This window comes from Chelonia mydas, chromosome 19, assembly GCF_015237465.2.
Source record: "Chelonia mydas isolate rCheMyd1 chromosome 19, rCheMyd1.pri.v2, whole genome shotgun sequence".
Lineage (NCBI taxonomy): Eukaryota > Metazoa > Chordata > Testudines > Cheloniidae > Chelonia > Chelonia mydas.
Window position 1 is genome coordinate 8,501,715 of NC_051259.2, and position 16,308 is coordinate 8,518,022.

The 16,308-nt window shown below is 42.9% G+C and overlaps 1 protein-coding gene across 4 annotated transcripts in view; it reads left to right on the forward strand.

Moving 5' to 3' along the window:
• Nucleotides 1-875: 875 nt before the first annotated feature.
• Nucleotides 876-16,308, forward strand: part of CLIC4 (chloride intracellular channel 4) — a 56,041-nt gene continuing 40,608 nt past the window's right edge. The window contains exons 1-2 of one of the 4 annotated variants that reach the window (XM_037881541.2): nucleotides 965-1,113; nucleotides 6,555-6,639. Coding sequence is in view for 1 of the 4 variants with exons in the window: in XM_037881540.2 (XP_037737468.1) it covers nucleotides 1,042-1,113 (72 nt within the window). In the remaining 3 variants the exon portion in view is untranslated. Of the gene's footprint in view, nucleotides 1,114-3,100; nucleotides 3,124-5,149; nucleotides 5,172-6,554; nucleotides 6,640-16,308 lie in introns of those variants that run through there. The other 3 variants (XM_037881540.2, XM_043532141.1, XM_043532142.1) reach the window with 3 other exon arrangements.

The following is a 16,308-nucleotide window of genomic DNA, read 5'->3' on the forward strand; positions in this document are numbered from 1 at the left end:
CAGACATTAGGTCATCGGGCAGCGCACCAGCAGCAGCGGGCTCCGCAGTGCCCCCCTCCCCAGAACAATCTTAGGCAAAAATAACAATCCAGAATTAGACCAGGGTGCGGTGGGAGCATTTCTCATGGAATGGGCGTGTGTGAGAATGTGCAGCCTGGGTGGGCATCACCCTCAGCAGCCTCTTTCCACCCCCCTCTCCCCTTCCTACCCCCCCCAGGGCAGCCTCCCTCTCCCCCACCTACCCCCCCCCAAGGGCAGCTTCCCTCGGTGACCTCCCTTTCCCCCCAGGGCGACCTCCCTTCTCCTCACCTTCCCCCCGCCCCCCACGGCAGCTCCCCTCCATCTTCCCCCCTCTCCCCACGGCAGCCTCCCTCCCCAGGGTGACCTCCCTCTCCCCTCCCTTTCCCCCCAGGGCGACCTCCCTTCTCCCTCACCTCCCCCCCCCCCTCCCCACGGCAGCTCCCCGCCACCTTCCCCCCTCTCCCCACGGCAGCCTCCCTCCCCAGGGTGACCTCCCTCTCCCCTCCCTTTCCCCCCAGGGCGACCTCTCCCCCCCCTTTCGCCCCAGGGCAGCTTCCCTCTCCCCACCCCCCCAGCAGCGTCTTTCTCCCCGCAGCCAGCCCGGCTCTCGCTGAAGGGATCCCCCCCGTTCCCACCCCTGTGCCAGGCGGAGCTCGGAGGAGCGGCCCCCCCGGCGCAGCTGCACCACAAGCCCCACCCCTCGGAGCTGCAGCCCGAGGCCCACCCAAGCCCGGGAGCCATAGGCCACGCCCCCTCCCCCTGGGACCCCTGAAGTCCGCCCGGCCGGGCACCCGTTTGTCCCAGCCCCGCCCACCGGCCACGCCCCCTCCCATAGAGACTCACTGATCCGACCCCGCCCCCTGAGGCCCCGCCCCCCTCTGGCGTCCCGGCCGCCGCTGGCTGAGGCCGTCGCGCGGGGCGGTCAGTCAGTCAGTCGGTCGCTCGCAGGGCGGCGGCGTCTCTTGGTCCGGGCGCGGGGGGAGAGGAGCGAGCCGGCGCTGCCGGCCGGGCGGAGGGAGCATGGCGCTGTCGGTGCCGGTGAACGGGCTGAAGGAAGGTGACAAGGAGCCGCTCATCGAACTCTTCGTCAAGGTACGGGCGGCTGGGGGGGCTCGCCCTCCCCCTCCGGGACCCCCCCCCCCCAGTCTCCTTCGGCCCCGGGGAGACCGGCCAGCCCCCCGGGAGCCCCCTCCTAGGACCCCCCTCAGCTTCCTCCAGCCCCAGGGAGACCAGCCGCCCCCCGGGATCCCTCCCTCGGTCCCCTCCTGGAACCCCACCCAGCCCACTCCGGCCCGCCCCCCCTTCCTGAGCTCCAAGTCTGAATTCCCCCTCCTCCCCCCCCCGGACTCGGTGATTCGCCCCCAACCCCCCCCCCCCCGTCTGATAGCCCTCCCCTCCGGGACCCCCCCCCCCCGCCTTGAGGGAGCCGCCGTGGCCAGCCCCGGTGAGTCCCGCTCCGCTCACCCATCCCTGGGCGGCTCCCTCTGGGCAGCGCTCGGCTCCGAGCGGGGAGTTCCCCCCGTCCCGCCTTTGGGCGAGGCCTCCCCCTCCCCGTGGGTTTTCCCGCTGCCGCCTTTCTCCTCTCCCCCCCCAACATCCTCCTCCTTCGCCCAGGGTCTCCCTCGCCATGCCGGCCGGGCTGGGGCTGGATGCACACGGGCTCGCTGTATAAAGGGATCAGAGTTTAGAGGGGGAAAGGTTTTTGTTTTGTTTTGTTTTTTTGGATGAAACTCACCGGATCTCTGGAGTGGGAGAGAGGAAACGGCCCCAAGAGAGGAGAGAGCTTCGCTCTTTAGAGGTCCCTTATTAATGCCCCCCCCCTTTGTTGCAAGTGTAACTTTATTTTGTGGTTTTCATGGAACCCTTCCCTCCCCTCGGAGTCAATGATCAAATTAGTTCTGTCCCAGCCCCTTACTGAAGCGGCACAGAGAAGAGATGTCTTCAGCTGGGATTTGAAAAAAGAGCTGGAGAGCCGACGCTAGGGCATCTGAAGTCATGCTCTGGTGAAATCATTGTGTTATGCAGACAGTGAATAATCTGTTACTCGCCCGCTCTTGGTGTGAAAAGTGGCACGTGAATTTCTTTTGTTTTTATTTAGTTTCCTCAAAGCCTTTTCTTAAATCTGCAAGATACTTTTGTCCTCAGTGGCTGCAGGTAATGCCCTCCTTCCTGCACGCAGGGCTGGAGACAACTGGAGACAGGGCACTCTATGCAGTCTTCAATTTAAAAAAGAGGGTGTGTCCCAATTTGTGAAATTTTCCTGGGAAGTGGAAGCTACAAACATAAAGGTCTTGAAGCTGTGACCTACAGTAAATATGTACATATAGTTAGCAAATGATAATACAAACCACAGACATATTTGAAGATACTAAGAATATGTACATACTTTACAGAAAAATTGTCCAAACAGGGAAGAGCTAGCAGTTGTTGCTATTATAATTTCTTCATAGCAGACAATGTGCTCAATATTGAAATGACAAGGAATAGCTTCTATTCTCCAGATGTCAGTGCCTCACAAGTGCACCACAGTTCACCTCCCTACACTTTGTCCCCATGTGTATGTGCATGCAGTTGGAATATCCGGGAACATTAATAAGCTTTTGCTCCTGTGCAACAATTTAACTATTTTGACTGAAACATAATAGGCCTTTAAATACACAACTAATTTTTCTTCCAGACAAGGAGAGAAGTGTGTGGTGTTGCACTGTATTTGCATTTATCATAAAATAATGCAAATGCCATATGGTTCTCAAATGTTTTGTATTTGTATGATGTAAAATCTTGGTTCCTCTGGGGCTCTTTGGTGATGCAGTAGCATCATCCTTTCTGCTTCAAAGGGGGGAAGATGATTCGGGGGGAAGTGGGGAATAAGTAGCAATTTTTTTTGTTTACCCATAGGTTAAATTCATCAAGGGAAAAATGCCTCGGGGGACTCACTTTTTAAAAACCGTTTTTAACCCTTCAAATGAGGTTTCTGTCCACTGCCAAGAGAGGATAATGCAAGATTCTTAATCTCTTTTTTGGAAACTGCTCATATCAGCCACAGGGATAGAGTTGAGGAGTTAAAGCTTCCACCAAGACCTTCTTGAGTTTGCGCTGAAGTTAAGTGGCCCACTTTAAAAAGAAAAAAAGAAAAGCTAAGATATTTCCATTATTTAAAAGTTTGTATCAAGTCTGTACCAGAGGATATACCAGTAACCACCTAGAGAAGACACTGCAGCAGAGCATTCCTGTTTCGTTTGCCCTTTTTGTTCAAAATATTTTAAATCATAGAAGCACAGTTCACATGGTGACAATAAAACAGTAAAATATAGATAATTTCAATTTGAAATGTTAGTCACAACTGTCTGTAATGTTTATTTAATATTAGCACCCAGAGGTCTCAATGAGGATTTGAGCCCTATTGTGCCAGGTAAACCTATGAAATTATTGAAAATATCACCCTAAGTCACTGACTATGGTGGACTTATGCTTCTAAGTCACTGAGGTGCTTTTGAAAATTCAACCCAATAGCGTCTGTGTTGAAGAACTTCAGTCAAAGACAAATGGCATATGAAAAGTGTTGGAAGAGGGATAAAGCCAAATATATACATATCTGTGTATGTATTTCTTGAGATTTATATCGTTGCATCCATCTGCTACTCTGGGTGACTTTGACAAATAACAATACAACAGAAATAGCAGCAAATTGCCATAAAAATCCCCAGTGAAACTTTCTCTATCATGACCCAATAGATGGGCCTTTCCCTACCAAATATGTGTCAACTATAAACAGTTGCCTTCAACAGGTCCCGACCACATCAGACCTGTCTTTGCATTTTTTCTGATAAATTGGCCCATTACATATTTATATAATTATCTATATCTACCCTACTCTCCATTATTAATTGTCTGGTTTCTTATAGACTTCAGGGCAGAGATGGGTCTTGAGGTGGGGTTTGAAGGAGAAGAGGGAAGTGACCTTGCGGATCTGGTTAAGGAGGGCACCCCATGCATAAGGGGTTATGAAAGAAGGCACAGAAATGTTTGCATGTAGGACATGTTGGTTCTATAATCAGGTACCAAGAAGGATGCTGGAACCCTTAAGGGAACTTACTGTTCCTCTTCCATTATCCTGTTCCATTCCATAGTGTTATATGTATATGGAATACATGTGTGCTATTTTACAGAGTTTTTTGGCATGAATTTGGAATGACCGCATCCAGGGCTATACATGAGTATTGCCTACCACTAGGAATCTCTCCTTCTCAATTTTATGAAATTACCATCTCGCAACTCCCAGCAGGGGGTATGATATCTGCCTTTAAAGTCAAGTCCTCAGACCTGAAGAAGAGCTCTGTGTTGCTCCAGATCTTGTGTATGTCACCAACAGAAGTTGGTCAAATAAAAGAAATTACTTCATCCACCTTGTCACTTTAAAGTCAAGATCAGGTTTTTTTAAAACAAACAAAAAAGTTAGTAACTGGTCCAGGGCATTATCTTGCCCTTCCTGATGTTTAGGTCAGGGAAATCTTAGAGGAAGATCCTGCATTTGTAGGGAGAGAAGGAAAAGTTTTTTCTGGCAACTTGATTAAAAGGCCATTTCCACTTCCTATGCTCTGTAACCTATCCTGCATTGTGCTTAAATCACTCTGGGAACAATAATCTGTCACTCAGTTATTGTTGAGTGGGGAGCCAGCTGGTAGGAAATAGCAGGACTATTAAGGTGGTCATTTCCATACAAGCTAACATCAAATAAAATAGAACGTTTAAAATAAGAACCTATTAGTTTTTAGTTTAACCTCAATGGCAAGCCAATTTGGTGTTGTAGTCAGGCATTATGTTCCATAACCAGGGAGCATGGTGTATATGTTCCAGTTAATCAGACGCTGTAGCCCCATGTGTGTGGAATAGATTAAAAAACATTAGGACATTGTCTGCAGTCAGTTAATGAATGTAAAACCAAAAGATAGCATTGAATAGGGAACCTAGGTAATCAGTTTCCAAAGTGAATACTACAATCTTTTGCTCAACCTGTGCACAGTGAAGCTTTTAAAATAGAGGTAATGTAATGGAAAGACTCTGACCAAGCAAGAAGTCTGGCTCATGAAGTCTTTGCCAAATGACCTGCATACACAGGATTGCAGGAGCTGGACTGAAATAAAATACAGGTATGGATTAAAGTTTCAGAAATAAATCTATGAAGCATTAGTCAGTCTGGCTATATTCCCAAAATTTAGGTCTTAAAATCATCTTACTGGGTTGTGATCAGTGACAGAACTGTCTAGAGGAAAATGTGTGCACATGGTTCGCTTTCAGTCATGTACAACTGTAAAAAGCTGTTAGAACAATCAAAACAATTTGAGCGTTCCTCTCAAGACAGTATTTATACTGGGGGCTGTAATAATTCATATTTGTCTTTTCTGTGCTGAGGCATATTTGAAAAGTAAGCACTAGATGTAGAGATAGGAAAACAGTTTCTGTTGTACAAAGCTATTGATGTGCTGTGCGAAGAGTAATGTATGGTGTTGCTTGTGGAATTTATGCTGGTGGTCTCTGGTAATGAATAATTTTAGTATTTGTATAATTTGTCTTTCATTAACCCCACTGGTGGGCTGCCTGCAGCCCATATTATCTTACAAATGCAAATGTTTGCTAAGTCTTTCTTTACGAGCTGATTTGGAGGAACTAGTGATGTATCTCATTCCTCATGTGCTTTCAGGGTAGCTTCCTAGCATGTTCACGTGTATTATTGATAAGGGAGGCCTGATTCCATTGTCTAACAGGAATGTTTTTAAAAGACCCAAGTGGCATCTTACAGTAATGAAGACTGAAATGTAACGAGCATGGGGTATAACGCATAGCAACTCAGGCAATGTGATTTGATTAGAGCTCTTATAAAGCAGCCTGTGGTAATTGCAGTTCAGTTTGTCTTGTCTGAATTTTACTTTTTTTCTTTCTTTCTTTCTTTTTTTTTTTAAGCGTTGGGTTAATGTTTCTTTAGTCAAATAAAAGCACTCATCTGTGAAACCTGATGACAGAGTACACAAAACTGTAGGGTTTGTTTAAGATGGCATGCAAAAGAGCTGTGGATGAAGGTTGCCCAACAGCAGGGTGAAAACAGAGCACATCAGTATTCCCAGACAGTTTAGGAAAGGAGGGGAATGCCATATTACACTGAAACTACAGGGAGCATTTGAGAAGGTAAATTATAGGTAGCCAGATTGGGGCTAACATCCTTACTCCTGAAAAAAAGTGCTATGGGATCTTTAATAACTATGAGTGCCAAAGACTTTGGGTTTGTCATATGTGTAAGAGCGCCTCTAGCAGCAAATGCCCCATGTTGAAGCATTGGTTCAGTGCTGAGTGAGAGGGAGGAATACACTGAATTGCCAGTGTTCAGTGTTTTCTTTTGTCTTCTAGTCACATTTTGACAAGGCCCATCCCTAGTTCATTTAATATCTTACATCTCATGGGTGGTATGATAGCTCTATATTGATTGTAACAGGTCACCCTTCAAACTGCGTCATTGCCATACTTGTTTGCTTTGACAGCAAAACCATGCAATCAAAACAAGACCCAGTCAGTAAATAAGCAATGTCCTAAGAAGATGATCTTGTCGGGGTGGTTCGTCACAAGGTAATCTCATTAGACACAGTCTTTTCTCTAGGTACAGTATTCTCAGCAAAGGATAATCTTGTAATAACCTCTGCACCTGAAAAATTTCTCACCCTACATCTGAAATACATTTGGTGTAAAGATAAACATTGTGTTATGGGTAACAAACATCTTGTTGTTCCTCTCCACCTGGTGATCCTTTTCTTTGTCTGCTTTTATTTGTGGGGCAGGTGGGGAGTGGTTTCCCAGTGTTTGAGAGCAAATATTGGCAAAGCATAAGTGATTCTTTATACACTGAGGATTAAATGTCTTGCATGTCCTCAAAGGCAATTGATTATAATGAATCATACATTAGAAACTGGCATTGGACTTCTTCCCCTTCTTTGGTCAGGCAAATCATATTTCTTTAAAAACTGCCGTTTGCTTTGGAGGAGGTATTAGTGCTCATAACCATAAACCCCATTGTTTTCTCATCTGCATCTGTTTTCTAATATCTTTTTTTTAACAACAAAAAAAAGCAGAGCTGTGATACTTGGTACAATATTCAGCTTTTTTCAGAAAGTTTCAAGTTTCAACATTAAGTTCTGTCTAATGTTTAACCAGCAGAAAACAGGATTAAAAACTTGGAACAATTAACCATTAATAATGGTTACACATGTGAATTAGCTTCTCTTCGACTGGAGGTCACTTGCAACATTTTGCTGAATTTCTGTTGTACTTGTTTTAACCAATAATTCTATTTCTGGTAGGTATTCCCCTTTAATGCTATAATTAATGTTTAGGCAGTTCCATTTATGAACATCTTAGCTTTTTCAAGTTTAAAATCTGCATTTAGTTTCTCAAGGGAGCCTCTGTTTCACTTTGCAACTGGAAGATGTCTGACAGTACACTGATTTCCCCCCAGTGCTGAGAGCATTGGCTGTGTGTGGATTTGAACCCATTGTCTTCTGGCCCAAAATCAAGTGCTACAAATAGGACCATGCTGATATCTACAGTATATCTTGTGAGGAAAACAGACTTTTGCTCTGACATCCTCTGAAGCAGCTGTAACAGTTTACACCATAAACACTTAATATGAACATGGTGACTGCCAAGAAAACCTTCTTCAGATGGGAAGCATCTCAGCCTGTGTATTGGGAGCTTTATTAGTACTGTATAAGCAATAAAGGGGGGGAAAAATGAAAAGCTTTTGTGTACACAAACCTTGTGACTATTTTGACACCCAGTAGAACAAAGAGTTTCAGCACATCAACCTAATAGAGATCAGCAAACAGAAAAGCACATCAAAGGCTATGGCAGACTGAATCCATTGATGTTTGAGATGCATTTTTTTAACATCATTGTCCCCAATCATAAGTATATTAGGGAATGCACAGAATCATGGGAATATAGTACTTATGAATGCGACATCAGAGGTCGAATGTAAGTATTTGAGAAGGTGACGCTAGCTGACTGCTGGAAAGTAGCACACTTGTGAGGAATGTTTGTGTAAACTCACGAGTTACCCTTAGACGTGAGTGGGAGAGTCCATAGTTTCAGATAATCTTTCATTGACAGTACCCTGAAGACAGTACTGTATTAGCATCCTAAGAAGTTAGGCTGCAAGGGTAATGATTACCTGAAGTGACTCAAGGTCGCTGTCGAGTACAGCAGAGGTTCTCAACCTTTTTCTTTCTGAGGCCCCCCCCCCCCAGCATGCTATAAACTCCACAGCCCACCTGTGCTACAACAACTATTTTTCTGCATATAAAAGCCAGGACTAGCATTAGGGGATAGCAAGCAGGGCGATTGCCTGGGGCCCCATGCCACAGGGGGCCCAGTGAAACTAGGTTGCTCAGGCTTCGGCTTCAGCCTTCCTGGCAGGATTCTGGGCCCCAGGCTTCAGCAGTGGGGCTTTGGTTTTCTGCCCTGGGTCCCAGCATATGTAATGCCAGCCCTGCTTTGTGGACCCCCAGAAACTTGCGGTCCCCCCAGGGGCCCTGGACCGCTGGTTGAGAACCAGAGCAGTGCAGGATAGCGAGCATAAACTAACTTGTGGAGGAGGCAGTCAGACTACCTCATGGAAGAAACAGTTCTCCTTATAAGAATAGTTGGAATGACAATGATTCCTTTTTTTCCTTTGCATACTTATCCCCAGGGTGGACAGAGAAGAAAATTCCCCGTTCTCTACAGCTAGCTTTTCACATCTCCACTGCGGGCCTTTCTTGGTGTTTTGTCCCCAGACCTTGTTCAGAGACTGGAAGTAGCTTATGTCAGACAGCTATATGAATCGAATACACTAGCCATGCATAGGCTGAGTTGGAATGAACTAGCAAAGAGAGTTCTACTACAACAAAAAGGGAGATGCAGAACCTAATTTCTTTACCTAGACCCATGAGCTGAGTGCTTCTCATTTACCAGAGAAGGAGCGAGCTCTGAGTTGCATTTCATTATAACATCTGCGTGTGTTAGTGCAGCTGCTAGTTAAATAGTAAGTTCTGTGCTTCTGAGACAGAATGACTGACTTTTGTACTTCATGAGGTTGCATATTTGTTTAAAGAGTTTAACCCTTTCAAAAGGGGCAATTGGGGACTTGAATTTGTGTTAACATTTCTTGTTTGGTTGGCTTGTGAGAATTTACTCATGGGTTCATAGACACATTTTTACAACTCGGACGACAATTATGACACCTAGCTTGACATGCAAAACACAAGCCATAGAATTTCACCTAATGATTCCTGCATCAAGCCCATAAATCCTGATTGAGCTAAACACATCTTTTAGAAGGATATTTAATCTTAAAATGAAGTCTGAGTGGAACTTGTATACCTGTCAGTAACTGGTATGTTTTTTTGGGTAGAGGTTCTCTATATCAACCAGTCCCCTGCAATTGAGGTTGGCTGCATTCAACTTTTTCTGGAGGTTGTTGGCCTTTTGTCCTGGATTATCCAAAGAGGGTCACTTGAGCAATGTAGGGGCGGTGTTCTGGGCCAAAGCATATGGCTTTCATGGTACTCTCACTCTGTTGGACTAGGGAGTGAAGGACTGAGCTTGGACCAAGGATTTAGGTGAAACTAAACTGAGTTAGTAATTTTGCTTTGGATGCCCTACTGCAGCAAGATCTCTGTTGGGGGACAGTTTGCACAGAAAACTGATGTAAATCTGTATTTGTAACAAAACCCAACTTATTTGTAAAGCACTTTGGTGATGGGAAAACATATAAAGTGATCTTTATTAATAGACAGGTTTTATTTACAAAGTTTTTCTTGGAGCTACTCAGAAACTGTGAATAAACTTAATTTGTAAAATCGCTCCGATTTGATCTATTCCACCCTTGAAACACTTAGTACTCAAAAAGGTAGTCCACTTATATTGTGCTGATCACAGTGGTATCGGAGTGCCTGAACATATTCTTGATCTTCAGGAAACTTCCTGATTAACTTTCATACTTCTATGACTTCAGACAGAAATTTAGTCTTTGGTTCTGTTAAACTCCTTTATCGGTCTCTTGCTAAAGAGGAGAGTAGCTATAAAACTTAGGTTCAGTATCTTGCATTTCAAGTAAAAATTTGCTGTTGTGGCACAGTCTGATTTCAGTGTGTAGAATGCTGCATTTGCTTATATTAAAGTTTAAAACATTAAACCAAACTCCACATTAATTACAAGGCTCTTTGTGTTGCAGTGTTCTAAAGGGACCAAACTTAATCTTTGTATTGTTGGCTAGACAAAGGGCCAAGGGGCCTTCTTTATGCAAGGAAAGGAAATGGTTTTCAGTTCTGTAGTTTAAATGTCCATATTAGGTATAAACTAAATATAGGAGTGTAACCCAGGGGTGAAGTCACATCTGTATAATTTCATGAGAAGACCTAATGAGATCAGTCAGTGCTACTGGATCGGCTTCAGATTCCTTCCCCTCCCCCTTTTATATTTTTGGCTCTGTTAAAATATTACCGGATTGGCAAGAGCCTGTTGGTCTGCACGTTGAGCTTCCTTTATTTAAAGGAAATAGTTTCTACAAACAATCAGTTTGGCTATAGATAAGTTCAACAAATGCAAGTATTTTTAAAAAAAAACTTTCAGAGCTAGGCTATATTTCTCTCTAGCAGAACAGGCCATACAGATAATTGTTTTAATGTGATGGGTTTGAGGTGTATTCGTTCCCAGTAGATGAGAAATAGGTTTGCCATAATCTATTCTAAGGCGAGTAGAGTGCATGCAGATGCTGAAGATGTGATTGCAGATTTCCATTTTGAAAAGATGGCTCCAAATGAATCTACTAGTGTGCCGGCTGTTTAAAAAAGAGCTTTGTCAACTAAGATGCTGCTGTTTTCCCCCTACAGATATGGAAAACTCCAGAGCATGTGCCGTGTCAGTGCTTCATTTTGATTGGCTTTAACAGCTTGAATTATTTTTTTCACATGCACATTCCTGATATGAAGCATAAGGCAACTGTGAAACTTTGGAATCCTATTGTTTAGTCATATTCTTCTGGCTTTATCAGAATATCAGACCCCTCAACTTTCTACCTTTGCCTAGCGTTATGACATTAAGTGTCACTTGAGCACTCCCCATTGCCTATAACTCTCCTGATCCACGAGGATTATAATTATGAAAACAGTTTAACATGACAACTTGAATGACTTAAACTTATATTTTGTTTGAACAAAAATTGCTCTTCCAAGAGTTTTTGCCTTCTGTGCTTTGTTTTTACCATTCCACTTCACTAATTTACCCAACTTTTTCCCCTTAATTTATAGATTAGATTGCAAAATACTCAAATTTTTTTGCATTACTCTGCACACCTACCGAGTTATAAAGCTTTAACTGTCAACTTTATTCATGTTTCTGAAGTCCAGTGGCTGGGGATATGATTCTTTCTACTACAGTTTTATGAGCCATTGCTGTATTTTGTGAGGAGGCCAGGCCAAAGCTAGGGAGTAGGTCTCTTGTGCCGTAGCCAGAGCACATGCTGTACTCTACCAAACTTAAGGGGGGGGGGGGGGAAAGCTCTCACAATAGCTGTTCCAAGCTCTTGTGCTAAGTATGCAAGTTTGAGTTCCAAGCACTTTGTTGAACAAACTCACCAGAGTGCAGATAACTTCGTACTTAGATTTCCACTAAATTGTAACATTTTATGTCAAGCTATTACACACAGTGGATTTTAGTCAGTTTTATCACATATTACTTTATTCTTTTGTAACAAAAGCCTGGCTCATTTTCTCAGAGAATTTGCACTCAACAAGTAGAGATTTCCGAGGAGAGACACCAGTGGAATATCTGATCTGCCAGTTTTTCATGCCATTACTTAATAGGTGTTGTGCCAAGGCAAGAAAACTTCATGCATGTGGAATATTCCACACAATCCAAGCTTTTATTCATGTGATTACATTCCTTTGTCCACTGAAGGACTGACCTGTATGTAATGTAGATTTTGACCTGACCACTTAGCTGATTCCCATAAGGATGAATTCCTGATGAATAACAAAATAAGAACAACTTATATATTTTAATATCCTGCCATGAAAACCCCAGATTTTTTTTAACAGAATTGCACTTTGAGAATTGGGTAATGGCAAACATAATTCTTCTGGAACCATAAAAAAAAGTCTGACCTTTCCTTTCTTATAGAGCTCTAAGGTACTAAAGACAGTAATCGCATCATCAATTCTGGTTCATACTGGTTACTAGTACAATAATATCTTTTTGTATTGTGGTGGTTTATTTGAAAGGTGTAATGTTGGGTTTAAGGTGGAGATTCCTATCCCTGCATTGGTGATAGTTAAGTACAGAGAGGGAGGGGTAGTTCACTCCATTCTTTCCTTTGCTTTTGAGGTTACACAGAAGAATACCAACTGATGTGGCCAGGGATTACTTAAAAAGATCCCAACTAATTTCATATAGGACCACCAGAGTGTCATCAGGCAGCAATAATCTTTTGTCACTTCTTACCTAGGCCAGGTTTCAGCTAATAACTTGTAAGAGAAATGTTCCAGATCCTGTTGTCAATCTTTTGAGCCTTTCAGTCCCTCTCGCTTCCCTTCCAGTTTCACTGAATCAATACAAAATTCTGCTACAGTCTGGTTAATCTACTTTTTTTAGCCCTTCTGCCGCTTACTATAACTTCTGGTTATCAGATTTGTCCATTTTTTGTTTTCATTTTGATAGGTCTGCCTAAAAAGGCTCTGGATATTTGAGACTTGCCCAAAGTTACTTTTGATGATCTTTGCTATACAGATAAGAATTCTCACTTTTGAGATTGAAGAATACCTTATATCAATTTAGCTTAAGGCAATAAGGAATTAATTTATATGGAATTAACTTAAGCCACTCTTAAATTGACTTAAGTGCCCAAACAAGGGGGTTGCTCTGATTTAACTAAATTGATACAAGTTTTGTGTGTAGAGGAGGCTATAGTCTAGCTGCTATAGATTCATTCATTCCTTCTTGGTGTGTTTCCTCTGAAGTTGCAGAAGGAGAAAGCTATAGAAGTGACTGTAAATATGCCAGTTCTCCTATTTGGAAACTCTTGAACTAAATGTTTGTTTCCCTTCACTCTTGTAAGGGTTTTTTGGGTAAAATTGGCCTGAGAATAATACATACCTGTAGTTACTAATTTTGTCCTTTCTTATATAAATTAGATTGCAATTTTGGAAATATTTCATTTTCTGAATACTAAACCAGTTTGTGTTACTCAGTAACTGGTAATGTAGGATGTGTTTAGTGTATAATTATACTGCTCTGGTTCTTTTAATAGAAAATAGGACTATTGAGGAAATGGCATAACGTAGTGGCACTGCCCTTCCTGCATTGGCAATAGTCTGTAATATGCTCTGGGTGTGTCTGCCCAGGAAAAGGAATATGGTGGGCAGAGGTAAATTTGAAGAATTAAATATTTAAAGCTCTCACATAGTAAGTTATTTTACACAACTTCCAGAGTTTAATATTAGGCATTTCAGTAGGATATGTTTCCAAACATCTATACACCCAGACTTTTTTTTAATGTTTATTGGTTCTTTTTCAAATAGCTCTGATGCGGCAAAGGAAGACAAGAAACCCAGATTGCTTCATTGAACCTGCAATGTGAATCTGAGAGCTCAATTTGCCCTAAACTTGTTAGTTATAACTGTACTCTGTGCTTAGAACTTTGTGGATTGAGCTGAGAATACATATAAAGCTTTCTGTACTAAATACTGGAAACAGACCTGAGTGTGCTTAGACCCAGTCTCACTAAATATTTATATAAGCACAAATCTCCTGTGGTTTTTCTTGATTTCTGCTTAATATTTAGTTAATCAAACTGCTGTATTTTTATGCTTTTATAGAAGTTTTCAGATATTCCGCATCTTGAAACTGTGATTTGCCTTTGTTTGGTCTGATTTTGCTGAGAATCTCCCATTGGTTAATTTGCCCTCAAGAGATAAATAACTTTGGTCCTAAGCAGTTGCTGAATGTGTCTTATCTATGGACAAAAGATATCAGAGGAATGAGTTTTGGATCTCATAAACATGACAGACGTGTACTGCAGGAAACTTCCCAAACTGGAACAAAGAAATGTAAACAGCATAAACTAGTTAGTGAATGTTTTGATTTTACCAAATCTTAGCTCTAATACCCTTCCACACAGAGGTTATGAAGAACGCTGGCTTAGAGGGAAATGTTCTGGAATGTGTTCTGTTCTATCACCATATGATTGGTTCTTGTAGATGCACTACTTTCTTCTTCATGTTAAGATCCACGTAGCTCTTACAGGTTTCAGAGTAGCAGCTGTGTTAGTCTGTATCCGCAAAAAGAAAAGGAGCACTTGTGGCATCTTAGAGACTAACAAATTTATTTGAGCATAAGCTTTCGTGAGCTATAGCTCACTTACAGTGAATAATACTTCAGCCTGCTTGCAGCTTGGGAGTAGAACTGTCAGTCACGGTCACCAGCTGAGTGATGTGTTCTCTCCCCACCCTACCCCTTATCTGCCTCCACAGCAGTGGGCCAGTTCTTTTTTGAGGGAAAATTCCAAATTCGAGTTAAAATTTCTGACTTTTTGTGCTGGATGTGTCTAATTTCCAGCTGTCTGTCTGGACTACGTTTGCTTTTTGGGCAGACTTTCCCCTCAGCTCTGCTTCCCCTTCAGAGCTGTTTCCATGGCAGGCTTCAAGGAAAGAGTTAGGCTGAGCAAAGCTAGAGGCAAAAGGAAGTGTCTGTCTCCTGTTTCATCCCTTTATCAACTGCCTCATTGGGGAGCTTGGCTGGGTGCGGGGGGAAGATTGCAATAATTGGGTCTCCTTGGCCCTGCTCCCTGAGGCAGGAAAGGAGGTAGGCAGGATGTTGCCAATGACTATTCCCTAACTAGAGCACAGTACCTCCCTGAAAAATAAATTAATTACAAAGGCCTTAAAAGTGGGGAGGGCTGTTCTGAAATGAATGTGGGTGGGAAGTTAATATCACACTGTAGAAGCCACCATTACAAAGGTGCAGTGGTGGGATCCTCAAAAGGTTGTTGGTGCACAGATACTGAAATACAACGGGCTCACTCCAAAGTGATTCCTTTAGAGAGATTTGCTCATTAGCAATTGATTTAACTCCAAAGAATCACACTTCCATTTGTTAATGGTTTGCCTGCAGTTGGCTTCTCTAGCTCTGTGTTACACCCATACATATAAGGAACAGAACATCTGCGATGGAGAGAGGTGAGTGGAAAACTGGCTAACAGTGCTTTCGGTAAAGTGGATCTAAAATAGACAGCTTCAATTTTAGAATTTGAATGACTCAGCTGCTCCATTTCAGTGCATCTTGGAGACACACAGCTTAGATGTTCTGAGTTCTTGTATTATAGCAGTACCTGCATCTACCACTATTAAGGGCTTGCCAGTGTTCTGATTACCAGTTCAGTAACTAATATAAGTTCACAGTAACTCTGCAGTAAAACATATTTGCTCTAGGCTGAAACTTGGCAAGAAGATCTTTATGGCATTCCGAGAAGTCTCTGCCTTGTGAAATGAAGTCTTGCTGGCTGTTAGCTCTGTGTGTGGACTAGGCTTCTTTGTTGTCCTGACCTTCAGTTTTTCTCTTGCATATTATGGCAAGGAATTCTTTCAGGCTCTCAGCAATATCAGCTTCATTGGTCACTAACTTCCCACTTTTCAGAGTGGTAGCCATGTTAGTCTGTACTGTATCAGCAAAAAGAAAAAGGAGTACTTGTAGCACCTTAGAGACTAACAAATTTATTTGGGCATAACCCCCATCTTTTCATGTTGTGTGTGTGTATCTATATCTATATGCCTACTGTATTTTCCACTCCATGCATATGATGAAATGGGTTTTAGCCCATGAAAGCTTGTGCCCAAATACATTTGTTAGTCTCTAAGGTGTCACAAATAACTTCCCGCTCTTGCCCTTTAAAGGTCCCACTAATTCTTCACCTGACTAGTTGTATGTGGGAGAGGACAGTAGAATCAGAAGCAAAAAGTGTCACTTAAGCAAGGACGCAGTCTGTCCCTACAAGCCTGGGGCAGCAAGATGGAAAAGGAAATTAAGTGGAAATTCTTACTTTGCCCTCATAGGACATCAGAATAAAGCTGGCCCTAACATTGTTGGTCATTAGCATCAAAGTGCAGAGTCCAAAGAAAATCGTGGAAATATGCAAGTTAATTGTGAGCAAGTGGGAGCATTGCATGTTGGATTCAGAATACATTTTGCTTTCCTGAACTGCCACCGTAA